At 46.1% G+C, this 21,718-nt stretch overlaps 1 protein-coding gene across 3 annotated transcripts in view; it reads right to left on the bottom strand.

The window, feature by feature from the left end:
* Positions 1-21,718, bottom strand: part of LOC140905957 (uncharacterized) — a 52,657-nt gene that overhangs the window by 6,251 nt on the left and 24,688 nt on the right. Inside the window, exons 2-3 of one of the 3 annotated variants that reach the window (XM_073329455.1) lie at positions 9,918-10,515; positions 8,685-9,336 (exon numbers count right to left, since the gene is read on the bottom strand). In XM_073329455.1, the coding sequence (XP_073185556.1) occupies positions 9,251-9,336; positions 9,918-10,494 (663 nt within the window). In that variant the 5' untranslated portion in view covers positions 10,495-10,515 and the 3' untranslated portion in view covers positions 8,685-9,250. Of the gene's footprint in view, positions 1-1,502; positions 1,710-8,684; positions 9,337-9,917; positions 10,516-21,718 lie in introns of those variants that run through there. The other 2 variants (XR_012157001.1, XR_012157003.1) reach the window with 2 other exon arrangements.

The following is a 21,718-nucleotide window of genomic DNA, read 5'->3' as shown; positions in this document are numbered from 1 at the left end:
AGGCCACTGGGTAAAGGAAGTGGGAGCGAGGACTCAGATCCTTTCGCTAGCCCACTTCACCGGGGTAGTGCAGAAGCCAGGAAAGTTCCCCACAATAGCAGGACTATTCCCCCACTTACACAAGGAAGCTGAAACAGTGGCCAGGAGGCAAGCAGGGAGCTGGAGAGAAGCTGGACGCAGGAATGGATGCAGAGCTGTGTATGGAACAGACTGTGACTGTCGGACACTACAGCTGGTTGTAGGTTTGCATGTGAAACTTCTGGGGTGGGCAGTGAGCCAGTGCAGAGGGGCCCCAATGACAGACACTAACTGAATCTGTCCTGGAAACCTGCAAGCATGTATATGCATAGAATAGAGACTGGAGAGGACACCTCAGGCACTAAGCCTGAAGAGCCCTGATTTTTTGATTGGACTGCCCCCAGGGGCCCACACAGGAACCACCATTGCTCACTTTGAATTGTAACTATTCAAGTCTCTGTACCTAGGGTATTTGCAAACTTTCCCCTTTCTTGCCAGTCCTAGTAAAAGAGCCTTTCACATAGCCATGTGCCTGAGTGGTCATTGGGACCCACCAGGGTTAGCACTTACAAAGTATAGCTGCTGAAGCACCTACACTGCTTACCTATGAGTTGCCGTGCATTTGGCATGCTACTGGTCCCCTAGGGGTTTCGGGGATGGCGAGGCAAAGGTAAATGATTTTTTCCTGACCCAGGCAAAGTTTGGAGGGAATCACAGTGCAAACCTCCAGCCTCACTCCTACTCAGCCAGTATAACCCGTGCTATTCCAGTCCTGAATCCCACATCCCCCCACGTGCACACACAGCTCTGTCAAAGCACCTCTGTCTTGACCTGCAGTTTCATTTGCTGACTCACTGCAGCTAATGGGATTGAAGTATGGAAATGAGCTAACGGAAGGGTGTGGAGCGTTACCTCTGACGTCACAATGCTACCACTCAGGCAACAGCAGGGTGCTCCAAATGAGCACTGTGTGTAAATCAGGCTTTTCCAAGATTCCAGTTGTCGCCAAAATCAACTAGGTTTCTTCCCATTGATGCCTAGAACAATTTCCTGAAATCTTGGAATTGATTGGATGCATTCTTCAAAAGTTATGTTACAGACAGAAAATGCCAATTATCAAATCATACTTAAATTAGCTGTTACCAAGCTTATTGACCCACTTACCAAAACAATGTGTTTTATTGTTTTATATGCATGAGGAAATCTTGGTAATGTGTTCACTAAGGAGATAGCTACAATAATGGCTTACAGTTCTGGGCAGTATTCAAGGCAAAACAGAACTACTGATTCTCAACAGCCCTAAACCTAAGTATGACTGGTTGCGATAAACCCTAACAATGAGCAGTCAGAATTCTAAATGAGGTGGGTGTTTGGTTTGCATTGTTTAAGAGGACAAAGTATTTCCTTGCTGAGCTTAATTTAAAAAAAAAAAATGCTTAACTTGAATTAAAATGAATTTTAACTTCATTGAAAATGAAACTTACCATTATCCAATGTTTCTGATGTTCCACCTACAGCATGTTAATCCTAGGAACACAGGGGCTCTGTGTCTTGAAGATAACAATCTCTATGGGAAATCCAGCATTTTGGTATATTGGCTAATTTTTGTCCTTTCTATTGTAGGTCTTCTTTTCACTTCCAGGATTTCCTTGTTCCAAATATTTCTAAATGGACACGAGCACTTTGTCACTCTGAAACAAAAGGTTATTAAAACACAGTGTTGCAGATGATCAAAGAGGGAAAAATCTCTTCTCCATGATGTTACCAACCTGCCAATTTGAGCTGTACTGGGATTGCCCACAAAACTGCTACTGATGCAGGGGAATAAATTCAAATGGATCTCACTTCTGTCTGAGGTATGAGTTTTAATAACACTGCCAGTGCTCACACGCTTTATGTTTTTTTCTCAACTAGCAGCACATAGTTCCTTATAGGCATGTTGAAGGGCAAGGCTGTTTTGCAGGAGGCTAATTTACCCATGCAAATCTGAAAAGCCTTGGTATTTTATCCCTTAGTTTACTCGGTGGGGTTTTATTATTATATTCACACGTGGCCAATAGAAAGTTTTCTTTAACCAAAGAAACATTCCAAAAGCTATTTTCAGCCCAAACATTATAATTTTATGTTAGTTCTTGAGAACTCACAAGTGTAATTAGCTAGAAAATGACTGCGAACCAAAGTGAAACGAACAACTCTGTTTTCATTGCACAAGCTGAGAGAAATACATAGGGTAAAGAGCACAAATAGTGAAAAGTAAACTGGATTTGACAAATTATTTCAGTTTTAATAGCTAAGATGATATTTGTAACATATTATTTATTAGCATTGTATTGCAGTAGAACCTAAAGCAAGGACCTGACTGGCACTGTACAAACCATATAAATATCAGGTTTCAGAGTGGTAGCCGTGCTTAGTCTGTACCAGCAATACCAACAAGGAGTCCCTTGTGGCATCTTACAGACTAACAAATTTATTTGGGCATAACCTTTCATTGGCTAAAACTCACTTCATCAAATGCATGGAGTGGAACATACAGTAGGGAGGTATAAATACACAGTATCTGAAAAGATGGGAGTTGTCTTACCAAGTGGGGGGTCAGTGCTAACGAGCCAATTCAATTAAGGGATTCTCTCTGCACTGAAGAGTTTATAATCTAATTTTTGAGCTGATTGTCAAGCTGTCTTGCAGTGGCTCAAGAGCATGAGTACCAGCCTCCGGGCAGACTGTTAAGAACTAGGGTATATACCCCAAATTGGCTGAGAGTCCTCTACTTGGATTTCATCAACCAATTACTGTATCAAACATAACATGGAGTCTCAGACAGTCCCTTTGGGTACTCCAGTCTGTTTTGCCAACCAGGTGAGTATAACTGTATGACTGATGATTCCTTATACCAAGGATCATAGTAATATTCAGGTCAGTCCCAAAGCACCAGTCGTTTACCCCAGGTCAATTGCACATTAAATCTCACACCAAAGACAATGCTTGTAGCCAATTCTATAATAAACCATCTAAAGATTTATGGTACAGGAAAAGAAAACAAAGGAGTTATTTACAAGGTTAAAGCAAATGAACCTAAACACACAAATGAGTTATAATCTTATGTTTCAAAAGGTAATAGAAATAGGGTGACCAACTGTCCCATTTTTATCAGGACAGTCCTGTTTTTTGGGACTTTTTCTTATATAGGTGCCTATTACCCCCCACCCTCTGTCCCTTTTTTTCACAGTTGCTATCTGGTCACCCTAAATAGAAGCTTCTTTAATAAGCAAGCTCTATATGTCCTTTAGGGCTAACCCAGGCTAAGCACTGGGGTTCTCTTGCTTATTCCTAGAAAACCTTGCCCCTCAGAATCCAAGCATAGAGATACAGTTCCTTTGTATTAGGGGTTTTTATTCCCTTCCCCCAAGCCCCTTATGCTCTGAGCTGCAAACTCTGCTGAGGAGAGGAATTTCACTTATATGACTCATCTCCATTGGGGAAGGAAGAATAAACAACTAAGGCTTTTGTCCTCTTTAATGCTCCACACTAGTCTGTCTGGTGTCCATGGGTCATCCCTATTGGGCAGGATATACACCTTCAGATGCAGACCAGTATTTCACACAAGGTAATGTCTCTCTTCTGTCTGGTGATTTACACGGTTACAGAGGTTTACAATACAAATGCTCAAATATTATTTATAACATGGGATGCAGATGTTAAAATTGAGATTCATGGACGCACCAATTTACAAGCATCCAATAAAGTCCAAACACAAAACACATTCTTGAAATTCTAATACCTCTTTTAATAATACCAACACACAGGTGAGCTAGATTGATTCCAGCTATGTATTTGTCAGTATTCAACTGAGGCATGGGGGCATGACCTGGCATCTGGTATGCCAGCATCACACTGATAACATCCCTTTAGTAGGTTGGGGGTTTTTTAAGCTTTGTTTGGGTCTTCAGCAACCCAAACATAACATTGCTGAGGTCCCATTGTTACCCATTCGTGTGATGCATGGAATTTAACTTCCATTAATTAAGGTATTTTGAGAGCTGTGATGTGATATATAGATCCTTGTCCAGAGGGTTAACATTCACTCCCTGAGTGGGAGGTGGGGAGCAGACTTCAGTTGCAAGCTATCATACAGGGATTGTCAGGAAACCTGTCTGGGACTGGGACCAGGAATGGACGGTGCATTAGGTAATTCCCCCAGCGTGGTACAAGAAGGATGGGCTGGTAGATATTTAGGTTAGCTTGAATTTGGGCCAGTTCCTCTTTACAGAAAGGTGGAAATTGTGGCTGAAAAAAAAGCCCTTGATTATCAGATGCAAACTTTGGTTGCACAGAGCTGACCTTTGTTACTCTATCTGTTAGAAATCAGTCTGGAGGAAGCCTTTGAACTCCTAATTTAATACTCAGACTCTGAGCAGGCCTAAAGTACATTTGATTTGAGTGGACCTTGAAAATTCCAGTAACACTTGTACCCTGGAGTTAGTCCAGTTCCACAAATGACTGTGATTCACTTGGCCTGTTATGAGGACCTAAAAAGTGTTGTAGTGTCCCTTTAATTTCTACATGCCTACTGTCTCCCATATTTATAACATGCACAGAATTCAGGATGCACATTTTGACCCCTTGAATTTTCAAGAATACTCTTATGTCTTAGGCAACATTTATGCAGAACAAGACGATCGCAAAAGAGGGAGAAATGACGAATTTCCAAGATCTGTAGTTGCAGTAATTCAGAGAAATACTTAAAAACCCTAAACTTACAACAAATGTATTGGGTAATATGTAGGGTCTTTCAGCCAGCAGCCAAACCACTAGTAAAAGTCATGCACACTGCAGTCTGATTTCTCTTTCCCAGCAAATGAGGAAAACTGATGGCTTGGCGAGGGCTTCTTCTGTCTGTCTGGATGTAAAGCAGTTCCACAGAAGTAGCAGTTCTTATGGAAGAAAAAGTTCCTTTTTTTGTGGGCAACAGCCAACTTTTCACTTTCTTTTGACTTTGGCTTCCAAAGAGAGAAGATCTGCTGACTGAGCACAATTCCTTAGCCCTATTCCAAATTATAATGTATTAAAATCACTGTATATCACACAGAGACAATCTCTTTAAATACTGTGATTTCATTACATACTTTAAACAGTAAGCTGTCTTCTGGGATGTACAGAAGTATCTACTCTTTGGACCTCATCCGTATACTTTACGTAAGTATTCATCCAATACCAAATACAAACAATAAGACCTGATCCTGCAAAGCTGTTTCACTTGGAGATGTGTTACCTCATGGCAGAATCATGGCCACTGACCTTAACCAGCTCATTCTTCTATCTGTTTCCCATTCCTCTACATTTCCCATTCTCCCTTCTAGCCCCACTCCCTCCTCCTGGGTAAAATCAGAGCATGCTAGTAACATGCGGCCCTACCACACTGAGTGGAGAAGAGGCGTATCATCTCATTCACGCCTCCTCCTCCCTCAGCAGCAGGGCGACATCTCTTCTGTGGTAAACTTTCCCCTAAGGGAAGGAGTTTGTCTCTCTTGTCTTGCCCAGGAGCTCATGCTTTGCTCAGTATTCGTTGTTCCGTCTGAGCAAGTTTTGTACAGGGCTTGTCTACATGGGGAAACTTATGGTATATCTGTATTGCTATAGTTATACTGGTATAACTCCCCATGGGGACACTTATTCCAGTTCTGTTTTCCAGTGTAGCTTTTTTTTCTGGTGTAGCTTCTTGTCCACAAGTGGTGTTGTACTGGTCTAACTACACAAGTACAGTTATTCAGGTAAACCTCACCGTGTAGACAAACCGTACTGCAGGCAGAACACATGAAACACTGGTCAAAGAAGTGCTCCCTATTGATACAGACAAAGAGTGCTACTTGGTGTGAATGTACGTTGACCTAACTGGTACGTGCACCACTCAAGAGTGGTCAGATGGTGGAGGAAACTAAAGAGAAAGTGACTATAGTGGTGGGGAGGAAGGGAGAACACTGGGGTCAGCTTCCCTTACAACAAAAGAAAGAAGGGTGGCCTTTTGCTTAAGGTACAGTAATAGGAATCTAAGAGTATGTCTACACTACGGAATAAGGTCGAATTTATAGAAGTCGGTTTTTTAGAAATCGGTTTTATATATTCGAGTGTGTGTGTGTGTCCCCACAGAAAATGCTCTAAGTGCATTAAGTGCATTAACTCGGCAGAGTGCTTCCACAGTACCGAGGCAAGCATCGACTTCTGGAGTGTTGCACTGTGGGTAGCTATCCCACAGTTCCCGCAGTCTCCGCTGCCCATTGGAATTCTGGGTTGAGATCCCAATGCCTGATGGGGCTAAAACATTGTTGCGGGTGGTTCTGGGTACATATCGTCAGGCCCCCGTTCCCTCCCTCCCTCCATGAAAGCAAAGGCAAACAATCGTTTCGCACCTTTTTTCCTGAGTTACCTGTGCAGACGCCATACCACGGCAAGCATGGAGCCCGCTCAGGTAACTGTCACCGTATGTCTCCTTGGTGCTGGCAGACATGGTACTGCATTGCTACACAGCAGCATCAACCCCTTGCCTTGTGGCAGCAGACGGTACAGTATGACTGGTAGCCGTCATCTTCATGTCCGAGGTGCTCCTGGCCACATCGGCCAGGAGCGCCTGGGCAGACATGGGCGCAGGGACTAAATTTGGAGTGACTTGACCAGGTCATTCTATTTAGTCCTGCAGTCAGTCCTATTGAACCATCTTATGGGGAGCAGGCAGGCGATACTGATTGCTAGCAGTCCTATTGCATCATCTTCTGCCGGGCAGCCATGAGATGTGGATGGCATGCAGTCCTTCTGCACCATCTGCTGCCAGCCAAAGATGTAAAAGATAGATGGAGTGGATCAAAACAAGAAATAGACCAGATTTGTTTTGTACTCATTTGCTCCCCGCCCCCGCCCCATCTAGGGGACTCATTCCTCTAGGTCACACTGCAGTCACTCACAGAGAAGGTGCAGCAAGGTAAATCTAGCCATGTTATCAATCAGAGGCCAGACTAACCTCCTTGTTCCAATAAGAACAATAACTTAGGTGCACCATTTCTTATTGGAACCCTCCGTGAAGTCCTGCCTGAAATACTCCTTGATGTAAAGCCACCCCCTTTGTTGATTTTAGCTCCCTGAAGCCATCCCTGTAAGCCATGTCGTCAGTCGCCCCTCCCTCCATCAGAGCAATGGCAGACAATCGTTCCGCGCCTTTTTTCTGTGCGGACGCCATACCAAGGCAAGCATGGAGGCCGCTCAGCTCACTTTGGCAATTAGTAGCACATTAAACACTACACACATTATCCAGCAGTATATGCAGCACCAGAACCTGGCAGAGCGATACCGGGCGAGGAGGCGACGTCAGCGCGGTCACGTGAGTGATCAGGACATGGACACAGATTTCTCTGAAAGCATGGGCCCTGCCAATGCATGCATCATGGTGCTAATGGGGCAGGTTCATGCTGTGGAATGCCGATTCTGGGCTCGGGAAACAAGCACAGACTGGTGGGACCGCACAGTGTTGCAGGTCTGGGACGATTCCCAGTGGCTGCAAAACTTTCGCATGCGTAAGGGCACTTTCTTGGAACTTTGTGACTTGCTTTCCCCTGCCCTGAAGCGCATAAATACCAAGATGAGAGCAGCCCTCACAGTTGAGAAGCGAGTGGCGATAGCCCTGTGGAAGCTTGCAACGCCAGACAGCTACCGGTCAGTTGGGAATCAATTTGGAGTGGGCAAGTCTACTGTTGGGGCTACTGTGATGCAAGTAGCCCACGCAATAAACATCAGCTGATATCAAGGGTAGTGACCTTGGGAAATGTGCAGGTCACAGTGGATGGCTTTGCTGCAATGGGATTCCCTAACTGTGGTGGCACAATAGACGGAACACATATCCCTATCTTGGCACCAGAGCACCAAGCCGGCGAGTACATAAACCGCAAGGGGTACTTTTCAATAGTGCTGCAAGCCCTGGTGGATCACAAGGGACCTTTCACCAACATCAACATGGGATGGCTAGGAAAGGTACATGACGCTCGCATCTTCAGGAACTCTGGTCTGTTTCAAAAGCTACAGGAAGGGACTTTATTCCCAGACCAGAAAATAACTGTTGGGGATGTTGAAATGCCTATATGTATTCTTGGGGACACAGCCAACCCCTTAATGCCATGGCTCATGAAGCCGTACACAGGCAGCCTGGACAGTAGTCAGGAGCTGTTCAACTACAGGCTGAGCAAGTGCAGAATGGTGGTAGAATGTGCATTTGATCGTTTAAAGGTGCGCTGGCGCAGTTTACTGACTCGCTTAGACCTCAGCGAAACCAATATTCCCACTGTTATTACTGCTTGCTGTGTGCTCCATAATATCTGTGAGAGTAAGGGGGAGACGTTTATGGAGGGGTGGGAGGTTGAGGCAAATCGCCTGGCTGCTGGTTACACGCAGCCAGACACCAGGGCGGTTAGAAGAGCACAGGAGGGCGCGGTACGCATCAGAGAAGCTTTGAAAACAAGTTTCATGACTGGCCAGGCTACGGAGTGAAAGTTCTCTTTGTTTCTCCTTGATGAAACCCCCCGCCCCTTGGTTCACTCTACTTCCCTGCAAGCTAACCACCCTCTCCTCCTTCCTTTAATCATTGCTTGCAGAGGCAGTAAAATCATTGTTGCTTCACATTCATACATTCTTTATTCATTCATCACACAAATAGGGGGATGACTACCAAGGTAGCCCAGGAGGGGTGGTGGAGGAGGGAAGGAAAATGCCACACAGCACTTTAAAAGTTTACAACTTTAAAATTTATTGAATGCCAGCCTTCTTTTTTTGGGCAATCCTCTGTGGTGGAGTGGCTGGTTGGCCGGTGGCCCCCCCACCACGTTCTTGGGCGTCTGGGTGTGGAGGCTATGGAACTTGGAGAGGAGGGCGGTTGGTTACACAGGGGCTGTAGTGGCAGTCTGTGCTCCAGCTGCCTTTGCTGCAGCTCAGCCATACACTGGAGCATACTGGTTTGGTCCTCCAGCAGCCTCAGCATTGAATCCTACCTCCTCTCATCATGCTGCCGCCACATTTGAGCTTCAGCCCTGTCTTCAGCCCGCCACTTACTCTCTTCAGCCCGCCACTTACTCTCTTCAGCCCGCCACCTCTCCTCCGGGTCATTTTGTGCTTTCCTGCACTCTGACATTATTTGCCTCCACGCATTCGTCTGTGCTCTGTCAGTGTGGGAGGACAGCATGAGCTCAGAGAACATTTAATCACGAGTGCGTTTTTTTTTCTTTCTAATCTTCACTAGCCTCTGGAAAGGAGAAGATCCTGTGATCATTGAAACACATGCAGCTGGTGGAGGAAAAAAAAAGAGACAGCGGTATTTAAAAAGACACATCTTATAAAACAGTGGCTACAGTCTTTCAGGGTAAACCTTGCTGTTAACATTACATACATAGCACATGTGCTTTCGTTACAAGGTTGCATTTTAGCACCGCGTGGCTACCCCCTCAACCCTCCCCATCCCCGTGGCTAACAGCGGGGAACATTTCTGTTCAGCCACAGGCAAACAGCTCAGCAGGAACGGGCTCCTCTGAATGTCCCCTGAAGAAAAGCACCCTATTTCAACCAGGAGACCATGAATGATATCTCACTCTCCTGAGGATAACACAGAGAGATAAAGAACGGATGTTGTTTGAACGCCAGCAAACATACACTGCAATGCTTTGTTGTACAATGATTCCCGAGTACGTGTTACTGGCCTGGAGTGGTAAAGTGTCCTACCATGAAGGACGCAATAAGGCTGCCCTCCCCAGAAACCTTTTGCAAAGGCTTTGGGAGTACATCCAGGAGAGCCGCGAATGCCAGGGCAAAGTAATCCTTTCACATGCTTGCTTTTAAACCATATATAGTATTTTAAAAGGTACACTCACCGGAGGTCCCTTCTCCACCTGCCGGTCCAGGAGGCAGCCTTGGGTGGGTTTGGGGGGTACTGGCTCCAGGTCCAGGGTGAGAAACAGTTCCTGGCTGTCGGGAAAACCGGTTTCTACGCTTGCTTGCTACAACCTCATCATCATCATCATCTTCTTCTTCTTCCCCCCCAAAACCTGCTTCCATGTTGCCTCCATCTCCATTGAAGGAGTCAAACAACACGGCTGGGGTAGTGGTGGCTGAAACCCCTAAAATGGCATGCAGCTCATCATAGAAGCAGCATGTTTGGGGCTCTGACCCAGAACGGCCGTTCGCCCCTCTGGTTTTCTGGTAGGCTTGCCTCAGCTCCTTACGTTTCACGCAGCACTGCTTCGGATCCCTGTTATGGCCTCTGTCCTTCATGCCCTGGGAGATTTTGACAAAGGTTTTGACATTTCGAAAACTGGAACGGAGTTCTGATAGCACGGATTCCTCTCCCCATACAGCGATCAGATCCAGTACCTCCCGTTCGGTCCATGCTGGAGCTCTTTTGCGATTCTGGGACTCCATCATGGTCACCTCTGCTGATGAGCTCTGCATGGTCACCTGCAGCTTGCCATGCTGGCCAAACAGGAAATGAGATTCAAAAGTTCACAGTTCTTTTCCTGTCTACCTGGCCAGTGCATCTGAGTTGAGAGTGCTGTCCAGAGCGGTGACAATGGAGCACTCTGGGATAGCTCCCGGAGGCCAATACCGTCGAATTGTGTCCACAGTACCCCAAATTCGACCTGGCAAGGCCGATTTAAGCGCTAATCCACTTGTTAGGGGTGGAGTACGGAAATCGATTTTAAGACCCCTTTAAGTTGAACTAAAGGGCTTCAACGTGTGGACGGGTGGAGGTTTACATCGATTTAACGCTGCTAAATTCGACCTAAAGTCCTAGTGTAGACCAGGGTTTAAAGCCATTAGTAATTTCATTGACCCTTTTCTGGGCAAGGAAAGATCTAGAATCCACCCCTGAAAACACTACAGTATTCTATACTAAGGTATCTCCATCAGCTGGCAAAGACTGTAGCAGAGAGAGGGTTAACTTATTTAATTTAATTTTAGATACCGTACTAACGCCTTTAAACTATCACCCCCAGGAACTGAAGGCAACTGGTGAAAGCTTTAGCTTTATACATCTATATTCTAGTTACAGCTCAGTCAACCACATGCCACTCCTGAGGTCAGTAGAGGCTTCTCAAATAACTGCACCAGGATTATTATCCTTTTATTTTAATTAATACATTCATTTTCCCCAATCCACCCTGAGGCATATAGATAGTTTCCCTTGCCAGCTAGAATCCAGAGTAAAGCTATTTTTCCACAATCTATGTGGTTTACCATGGTAAATCATAACATAATGGTGGAAAGACAGATCCAATTAAATTCTTAAAAAAACAAGTCGTCAACTGTGTTTGAAGAAGCAAGAAAAACATGAAATGTTGCCACTCTCCTCCAGAGAAGTACAACTTTCTACTGGAGCTGCTAAGGGCTCCAATTTATTCTAGATTTATTATCTATTGGAGCTGCTAAGGGCTCCAATTTATTCTAGTACCCTTTCATAGTACTAAGGAAAGAAAACAAGGTGCTACTGTAATGCATCCCCACTCCTTCCAGGTCTCCCACAAGGCATTTTTTTTCTCTAGCATAATGAACAGACACAACATGTTTTTGCTACACACAAACAGATTATTGGTTGTTTGAGGCTGATCTTTTATTTGCTTTAAATTTTTTTCAGTTTAATTTGAAAATTGCTGCTTCAGATTCCTGTTGCTCGCCTAGAACTCAAAAAGTCCTTTGTTTGTGCTGAAAGAAATTGTGCAGGGGGCAGTTAGCTTCTAACTGGAAGGACAGCCTTGGCTTTCAGCAGGATAGACTGTCTCCATGATCTAAATAGACAGCAGTGGGAGAGGAAACAGAGGTACAAAGAGGTGAAATGACCTGTCTAAGATCACATATCAGAACCGTGGGAGAACCAGGGATAGCAACCAGCTCTCGTGAGTCCCAGTCCAGTGTCTTGTTTGCTACACCACTGTACCTCTCTAACAGAGCCAGGCTGTGTTTCATCTTCCCAGAACGCTTCTACCATTGTTATACTACATTCATATTTACAGAATGGGGCCATGCTTACAGGATGGGGGACTCTATTCCGGGAAGCAGTGACTCTGAAAAAGATTTGGGGGTTGTGGTGGATAATTGTCTGAACAGGAGCTCCCAGTGCAATGCCGGGGCCAAAAGGGCTAATGTGATTCTTGGATGCATAAACAAAAGAATCTGGAGTGGGAATTAGAGAGGTTATTTTACCTCTGTAATTGGCATTGGTACAAATGCTGCTGGAATACTGTGTCCAGTTCTGGTGTCCACAATTCAAGAAGGATGTTGATAAATTGGAGAGGGTTCAGAGATGAGCCTTGAGAATGATTAAAGGATTAGAAAGGGTGCCTTATAGTGGTAGATTCAAAGAGCTCAATCTGTTTAGTTTAACAAAGTTAAGGGGTAACTTGATTACAGTCTATAAGTACCTGCATGGGGAATAAATATATGATAATGGGCTCTTCAATCTAGCAGAGAAAGGTCTAGCATGATCCAATGCCTGGAAGTTGAAGCTAGACAAATTGAGACTGGAAATAAGGTGTAAACTTTTAACAGTGAGAGTAATTAGCCATTGGAACAATTTACCAGAGGCCATGGTGGATTCTCCATTACTGACAATTTTTAAATCAAGACTGGATGTTTTTCTTAAAGGATCTGTTCTAGGAATTATTTGGGGGAAGTTCTATGTCCTGTGTTATACAGGAGGTCAGACTAGATGATTGTAATGGTCCCTTCTGGCCTTGGAATCTATGAAATCCTGTGTGCCAATGGAACTCTGCATGCCCCATCCCCAGAGTGACTGAGCATGCTCCATCCCTGGGCTATACGGACTGAGCAGGACTTGCATGCAATTGCTTCTCCTGGCTGCCAGTAGCCACTGCATCGGAAGTGAAAACAGAGCCACTGTTTCTCCTGTGTTCCCAGTGCTCCCATCATGCTGCTAATGCCCAGGCAGTGAGGAGGAGAAGGAGGAACAGCAGCTGACTGGAATGCAGAGGGGTGAGACAAGCAGGGAGGGCATTGTAATGGCCATGGGGTGGAGGGATGGTGTACACAAAGAGGGGATGTAGGGGGGTTCGATGGGAGCCAAGGGGGATGCAGTTTGCCACCTGGCTGCGTTTTGTACTGTCTGCCGGTTGCCAGTTAACATGCTGGATACTGTTTTTTTCCACTAGACAGTTACGCTTCCCTGCTCTTGAAGGAGAGATGGACCACTCTATCCACACTGATTAGGCCTCAACTGAGGTATTGTGTCAAGTTCTGCGCGCCACATTTCAGGAAGGATGTGGACAAATTGGCGAAAGTCCATAGAAGAGCAACAAAAATTATTAAAGGTCTAGAAAACATGACCTGTGAGGGAAGACTGGAAAAACTGGGTTTGTTTAGTCGGGAAAAGAGAAGACTGAGTGGGGACATAACAGTTTTCAAGTACATAAAAGGTTGTTACAAGGAGGAGGGAGAAAATTTTTTCTTCTTAACCTCTGAGTATAGAACAAGAAACAATGGGCTTAAATTGCAGCAAGGAAGATTTAGGTTGGACATCAGGAAAAACTTCCTAACTGTCAGGGTGGTTAAGCACTGGAATAAATTGCCTAGGGAGGTTGTGGAATCTCCATCATTGGAGATTTTTAAGAGCAGGTTAGATAAACACCTGTCAGGGATGGTCTAGATAATACGTAGTCCTGCCCTGAGTGCAGGGGACTGGACTAGATGACATCTTGAGGTCCCTTCCTGTCCTATGATTCTATGGTGACTCGGTAACCAGAAGCAGCAGAGGTGGAGAACTTTGGGTTCATGGAGGTGACTTTTTGAGTTCCATATGGTCAGGCAGGCTGACCAGCTTGGAGGGGTGCCTGCATATGCAAGCTGCAGGGGTGCCTGATTTGGGAGTCGCTGTTGGGAAGCAGCAGCGTGGAAGAGCCTCCTGGCAGGGCGGTCCTTAGGCGTATGCAGCATATGCAACTGCGTAAGGCACCATGAAATTTGGGGCACCAAATTGCTCCAAAGTTCATAGTGGCCCTAGCCAGCCGCGTGCTGCATATGCAGCAGCTCTGGCGACCAGCCCTATCCCTCAGCTGGCCCCCCCGCGGGCTGTGCCCACTGCAAGAGGCAGGGCCGTCCCTGGGGGCGGGGGGGCAGACAACTCCCTGCGCCCCACCTCTTATCCTCCTCCCCCCCCCGCTCTGCCCCCAGCCCACCCCCATTCCCCACCTCTTCCCCCAGCGACCCCGCACTCACTGGCAGCAGCAGGAAGCGGAGCAATCTGGCCCCACACTGCTCCACTCCACCAGCTCCCAGGCTCGTCGCTGCACTTCCCGCCACCGGTGAGTGCAGGGAGGTTGGGGAAAGGTCCCCCCCGCACTCACTGGCGACGGGAAGCAGAGAGATGTGGCCCCAGCCCACTCTGCTTCCCTTGCCCCTGCCCCAGCCATGTCGCTTGGATTGGGGAAAGGACCACTGTCACCAGCGGCGGGAAACAGAGTGCCGTAGCTGGGAGCTGGCAGAGTAGAGCTGGCTGGGGCCAGGCTGCTCTGCTTCCCACCACTGCCAGTGAGTGCGGGGTGGGGACCACTTCCCCCAAACCATCTTCCCTGAGCAACACGGCTGGGGCTGGGGCTGGGGTGAGGAAAGCAGAGCGGGCTGCTCCTGGCCCCCTGATAATCCTCTGGGCTACTCTGGGCCTGTGGGACCTCCCAAAAGTGGCCCCCCACAGCTCCTGCCTCCCAGACCCTGGTGGGATGGGGGCGGGAGGCCTGGGGCCCCACAGGGGAGCTGTGTAGGATACCCAAATGGCTAGGGACGGTCCTGCCTCCTGGCTACAAACAGTCTTGTTGCTTGGCTTGATAGGTAAGAGGCTGGGAAACTGGGGTGTGCCTGGGGCAAGGGGACAGAGTGAACCAGGGCACCCATGCCTCGCCACCTTCCACAGCACCCAGAACCCACCCTTGCCTCCACCAGACACCCAGCACCCCTTTTCCTGTAGTCCCCAACGTCCCCCAGTCACCCGCAGGTCTCTTCAGGTGTTGAGCGCCTCCAGCGCTTTACAGAGCCCCAGGCACTACCCCTCAGCACCCTGGATCCTACACGGAGCCTCTTGCATATCCCTCATCCTTTGCATTAGATGCAGCCTCAGGTACTCATGCTTGGAATTCCACAATGTCACTGTGATGCTTCCCAGGGTTACCCAGGGTTTTGAGGCACCTCGCTACCACCTGCCATTAGCATGAGGGAGTCTTCTCTGTGCCTGCCAGGAGTCAGCTGCCAGCCACAGGCAACACAGTCCCTCCCCTCTCAGCCCACATGGGCTCACCTGTCCCTCAGACAGGCACATTCCAATTCCCAAGTCTTCTGACCATGCCCCTCTGGTGTTCACCCCCTTATCCTCTGGACACTTAAAGAATTACATGGCTTGCTATTCCCAAAGGAACAGTACACTATAGCTTACTAATTACGCCTTGAAACACCTTTCCATTTAACACATAGCACTTAGAGAAGGCAGGTATATGTTTATTTAACAAAGAATGATATTCAAATGATAAACAAACACTGGAAACAAAGAGCTATATATAAAATCATAACATGTATTCTAGAGCCTAAAGTCACCTAACAAGATGACCTCTTGTCTAATAAGATTTTGCTTAACCCAAAGTGCTTCTCATTATATTTTTCTATCAGCATGGCTGAGACCCTTCTAGTGTGAGCCCAAGCCCACTGACAACTTGTCTCCCCTTGATGAAGGATAAGTGAGGGTTCACCTGCACTCCAGATATAATTCCCAAAGTTCATTATCTCTACTCCTAAACAGCATAATCCCTGCTGTTTCTGTATTTTTCCTGTAGGCTCCACAATCTATTGACTAGCATTTTGCTCAGATTGTAAATGGGTGTCCAGGGTGAACCATACAAAACTCAGTTTGTACATGACCAGCCAGAGAGAGAGAAGTGTCTGTTTCCCCCTGCCTGCCTGGAGTATGTGGTTCACTTTTAGTGCCCTGCCTTAACACACAGACCTAGAGAAGATAATTTTTAGTATATGGACATAACTCCACACACATTTTCTGTAGAAACATCTTGCAATGATCAGGATGACAAGTGTGATGCAGGCTCTCATAAGAGACCTTACATGACATTTAGCGAACTAGTATGTAGCTCCCAGACCTGGGGGATTCCTGGAACCTTTTTGTATCCTACCTGATGCCTCTACCACTTGGCACAAAGAGGTCCCTGGGTCACAGTCCACAATTCAAAACAAACACTTGCTGGCAGCAGCAAATCAAACAGCAAATACAAATTCAAAAAGTAAACATAGGTGGTATGATGTACAAAATTTGAAAACATTTATTGTAAGGCTAAGGTAAGAAAAAAGATACAATGATATAAAATACATACTGCAGGGTGGGTGGGGGTGTAAAATGGCTCTCTAAAACATTTTGGTAATAATTGTCCATAGTCAGCACTAGAACCCTTTTTGTTGGTGGGAGTGTGTGGCCAGTTTTTCTGCATCTTGGAGGTGGCAGCCCTAGGGGGAGGGGGGCAGGAGCCTGAGGAAGTGGCTGGTGGATGAGAGGAAGATGGGGACAAGCTGAGAGCACAAGTGCAGAAGAGACCACTAGAGAACATCCAGGACTTGGAACTGAACCCAGGAGTCCTGAGTTTCTACATTGTTCTTCTCTCAGCAAATCGCTGGAAAACCCAATGGCAAAGTATGTGTCTCAGTCCCTCCTAGTGGCTGATCTATAGGGAAGATAACAACCTACCACCAGTATTGGTTACTTCATTAGTTCAAAGGATAGAGGTCTGTGCTGTGGATCGAAAGGTCTCAACCCTGCTGATGATCCAAGTTGGGAGTCAATGTGGTTCCACATGATAGAATTTCTGGGACTTTTTAGTTTGCTAAAATAAAATAGGAAATCCCTTTTTTTTAAAAAAAAAAAAAGCGTTAAAAGAAAGATGCAAAGTCAAGCACTCAAAAATTAGAAACTACCAGAATTAAGGTTGCCTGCCCCTTCTGAATATGAATATGTGATAGTTTAATTACATGATCATATATTGTTTTTCTCCTGTCTCATTCAGAGAATGGGTAATTTGTTTGTCCTCCTCATTCAGTGTGGCCCCAGGCCTTATTTAACCATTGAAATTATTGGTTTCAGAGTAACAGCCGTGTTAGTCTGTATTCGCAAAAAGAAAAGGAGTACTTGTGGCACCTTAGAGACTAACCAATTTATTTGAGCATGAGTTTTCGTGAGCTACAGCTCACTTCATCCGATGCATACTGTGGAAACTGCAGAAGACATTATATACACAGAGACCATAAAAAAATACCTCCTCCCACCCCACTCTCCTGCTAGTAATAGCTTATCTAAAGTGATCATCAAGTTGGGCCATTTCCAGCACAAATACAGGTTTTCTCACCCTCCGCCCCCCCCCCCACACACACACACACAAACTCACTCTCCTGCTGGTAATAGCCCATCCAAAGTGACCACTCTCTTTAAAATGTGTATGATAATCAAGGTGGACCATTTCCAGCACAAATCCAGGTTTTCTCACCCCCACACACCCTCAAACTCACTCTCCTGCTGGTAATAGCTCATCCAAAGTGACCACTCTCCCTACAATGTGCATGATAATCAAGGTGGGCCATTTCCAGCATAAATCCAAGTATAACCAGAACGTCGGGGGCGGGGAGGTGTAGAAAAAAACAAGGGGAAATAGGCTACCTTGCATAATGACTTAGCCACTCCCAGTCTCTATTTAAGCCTAAATTAATAGTATCCAATTTGCAAATGAATTCCAATTCAGCAGTTTCTCACTGGAGTCTGGATTTGAAGTTTTTTTGTTGTAAGATAGCGACCTTCATGTCTGTGATTGCGTGACCAGAGAGATTGAAGTGTTCTCCGACTGGTTTATGAATGTTATAATTCTTGACATCTGATTTGTGTCCATTTATTCTTTTACGTAGAGACTGTCCAGTTTGACCAATGTACATGGCAGAGGGGCATTGCTGGCACATGATGGCATATATCACATTGGTGGATGTGCAGGTGAATGAGCCTCTGATAGTGTGGCTGATGTTATTAGGCCCTATGATGGTGTCCCCTGAATAGATATGTGGGCACAGTTGGCAACGGGCTTTGTTGCAAGGATAGGTTCCTGGGTTAATGGTTCTGTTGTGTGGTATGTGGTTGTTGGTGAGTATTTGCTTCAGGTTGGGGGACTGTCTGTAGGCAAGGACTGGCCTGTCTCCCAAGATTTATGAGAGTGTTGGGTCATCCTTCAGGATAGGTTGTAGATCCTTAATAATGCCTTGGAGGGGTTTTAGTTGGGGGCTGAAGGTGATGGCTAGTGGCGTTCTATTATTTTCTTTGTTAGGCCTATCCTGTAGTAGGTGACTTCTGGGAACTCTTCTGGCTCTCACCTGATCAACATCCTCTACAGCAAACAGGGAAAGATTAAGAATGAGCTCTCAGAACTGGATACTCTCATAAAAAAACAACCTTCCACACAAACTTCCTCGTGGCTGGATTTTACTAAAACTAGACAAGCCATTTACAACGCACACTTTGCTTCTCTACAAAAGTAAAAGGACACTAAACTTTCTAAACTACTACATGCTACAAGGGGCCACAGCAATGGTTCCCTCAACACACCCAGCAATATTGTTAACCTATCCAACTATACTGTCAGCCCAGCAGAAGCAGCTGTCCTATCTCGGGGCCTCTCCTTCTGCCCCTCCACCCCCACGAACATGATACAGTTCTGTGGTGACCTAGAATCCTATTTTCGACGTCTCCGACTCAAGGAATATTTCCAAAATACCTCTGAACAACATACTAATCCACAGAGGCCTCCCTACCAACATTACAAAAAGAAGGATTCTAGGTGGACTCCTCCTGAAGGTCGAAACAGCAGACTGGACTTCTACATAGACTGCTTCCGCCGACGTGCACGGGCTGAAATTGTGGAAAAGCAGCATCACTTGCCCCATAACCTCAGCCGTGCAGAACACATGCCATCCACAGCCTCAGAAACAACTTTGACATCATAATCAAAAAGGCTGACAAAGGAGGTGCTGTTGTCATCATGAATAGGTTGGAATATGAACAAGAGGCTGCTCGGCAGCTCTCCAACACCACTTTCTACAAGCCATTACCCTCTGATCCCACTGAGAGTTACCAAAAGCAACTACAGCATTTGCTCAAGAAACTTCCTGAAAAAGCACAAGATCAAATCCGCACAGACACACCCTTGGAACCCTGACCTGGGATATTCTATCTACTACCCAAGATCCATAAACCTGGAAATCCTGGGCGCCCCATCATCTCAGGCATTGGCACCCTGACAGCAGGATTGTCTGGCTATGTAGACTCCCTCCTCAGGCCCTACGCTACCAGCACTCCCAGCTACCTTTGAGACACCACTGACTTCCTGAGGAAACTACAATCCATCGGTGATCTTCCTGATAACACCATCTTGGCCACTATGGATGTAGAAGCCCTCTACACCAACATTCCACACAAAGATGGACTACAAGCCGTCAAGAACACTATCCCCGATAATGTCACGGCAAACCTGGTGGCTGAACTTTGTGACTTTGTCCTTACCTATAACTATTTTACATTTGGGGACAATGTATACCTTCAGATCAGCGGCACTGCTATGGGTACCCGCATGGCCCCACAGTATGCCAACATTTTTATGGCTGACTTAGAACAACGCTTCCTCAGCTCTCGTCCCCTAACGCCCCTACTCTACTTGCGCTATATTGATGACATCTTCATCATCTGGACCCATGGAAAAGAAGCCCTTGAGGAATTCCACCATGATTTCAACAATTTCCATCCCACCATCAACCTCAGCCTGGTCCAGTCCACACAAGAGATCCACTTCCTGGACACTACAGTGCTAATAAAGAATGGTCACATAAACACCAGCTTTCACCCAGACCACACCACACGATCCACCACACCACACGTCTACAGCCAAGCTCTGCGATACAACCACATTTGCTCCAACCACTCAGACAGAAACAAACACCTACAAGATCTCTATCAAGCATTCTTACAACTACAATACCCACCTGCGGAAGTGAAGAAACAGATTGACAGAGCCAGAAGAGTTCCCAGAAGTCACCTACTACAGGACAGGCCTAACAAAGAAAATAACAGAACGCCACTAGCCGTCACCTTCAGCCCCCAACTAAAACCCCTCCAACGCATTATTAAGGATCTACAACCTATCCTGAAGGATGACCCAACATTCTCACAAATCTTGGGAGACAGGCCAGTCCTTGCCTACAGACAGTCCCCCAACCTGAAGCAAATACTCACCAACAACCACATACCACACAACAGAACCACTAACTCAGGAACCTATCCTTGCAACAAAGCCCGTTGCCAACTGTGCCCACATATCTATTCAGGGGACACCATCATAGGGCCTAATAACATCAGCCACACTATCAGAGGCTCATTCACCTGCACATCCACCAATGTGATATATGCCATCATGTGCCAGCAATGCCCCTCTGCCATGTATATTGGTCAAACTGGACAGTCTCTACGTAAAAGAATAAATGGACACAAATCAGATGTCAAGAATTATAACATTCATAAACCAGTCGGAGAACACTTCAATCTCTCTGGTCACGCAATCACAGACATGAAGGTCGCTATCTTACAACAAAAAAACTTCAAATCCAGACTCCAGCGAGAAACTGCTGAATTGGAATTCATTTGCAAATTGGATACTATTAATTTAGGCTTAAATAGAGACTGGGAGTGGCTAAGTCATTATGCAAGGTAGCCTATTTCCCCTTGTTTTTTTCTCCCCCCCCCCCCCCCCCCCGACATTCTGGTTATACTTGGATTTATGCTGGAAATGGCCCACCTTGATTATCATGCACATTGTAAGGAGAGAGGTCAATTTGGATGAGCTATTACCAGCAGGAGAGTGAGTTTGTGTGTGTATGGGGGTGGGGGGGGGTGAGAAAACCTGGTTTGTGCTGGAAATGGCCCACCTTGATTATCATGCACATTGTAGGGAGAGTGGTCGCTTTGGATAAGCTATTACCAGCAGGAGAGTGAGTTTTTGTGTGTGTGTTTTTTTTGAAAAAAAAAAGGGGGGGGGTGAGAAAACCTGGATTTGTGCTGGAAATGGCCCACCTTGATTTTCATACACATTGTGAGGAGAGTGGTCACTTTGGATGGGCTATTACTAGCAGGAGAGTGAGTTTGTGTGTGTGGTTTTTGGAGGGAGGTGGGGGGGTGAGAAAACCTGGATTTGTGCTGGAAATGGCCCACCTTGATTATCATACACATTTTAAAGAGAGTGGTCACTTTTGATGGGCTATTACCAGCAGGAGAGTGAGTTTGTGTGTGTGGGCGGGGGAGGGGGCGGAGGGTGAGAAAACCTGGATTTGTGCTGGAAATGGCCCAACTTGATGATCACTTTAGATAAGCTATTACCAGCAGGAGAGTGGGGTGGGAGGAGGTATTGTTTTATGGTCTCTGTATATATAATGTCTTCTGCAGTTTCCACAGTATGCATCCGATGAAGTGAGCTGTAGCTCACGAAAGCTCATGCTCAAATAAATTGGTTAGTCTCTAAGGTGCCACAAGTACTCCTTTTCTTATTGAAATTATTAATTTCCTTGTTGGTCTTTCTCTGGTGCTAATCACCATAGT

Source organism: Lepidochelys kempii, chromosome 2, assembly GCF_965140265.1.
Source record: "Lepidochelys kempii isolate rLepKem1 chromosome 2, rLepKem1.hap2, whole genome shotgun sequence".
NCBI lineage: Eukaryota > Metazoa > Chordata > Testudines > Cheloniidae > Lepidochelys > Lepidochelys kempii.
Note: the sequence above shows the minus strand (reverse complement) of the source record. Positions and strands in the feature narration are given on the sequence as shown.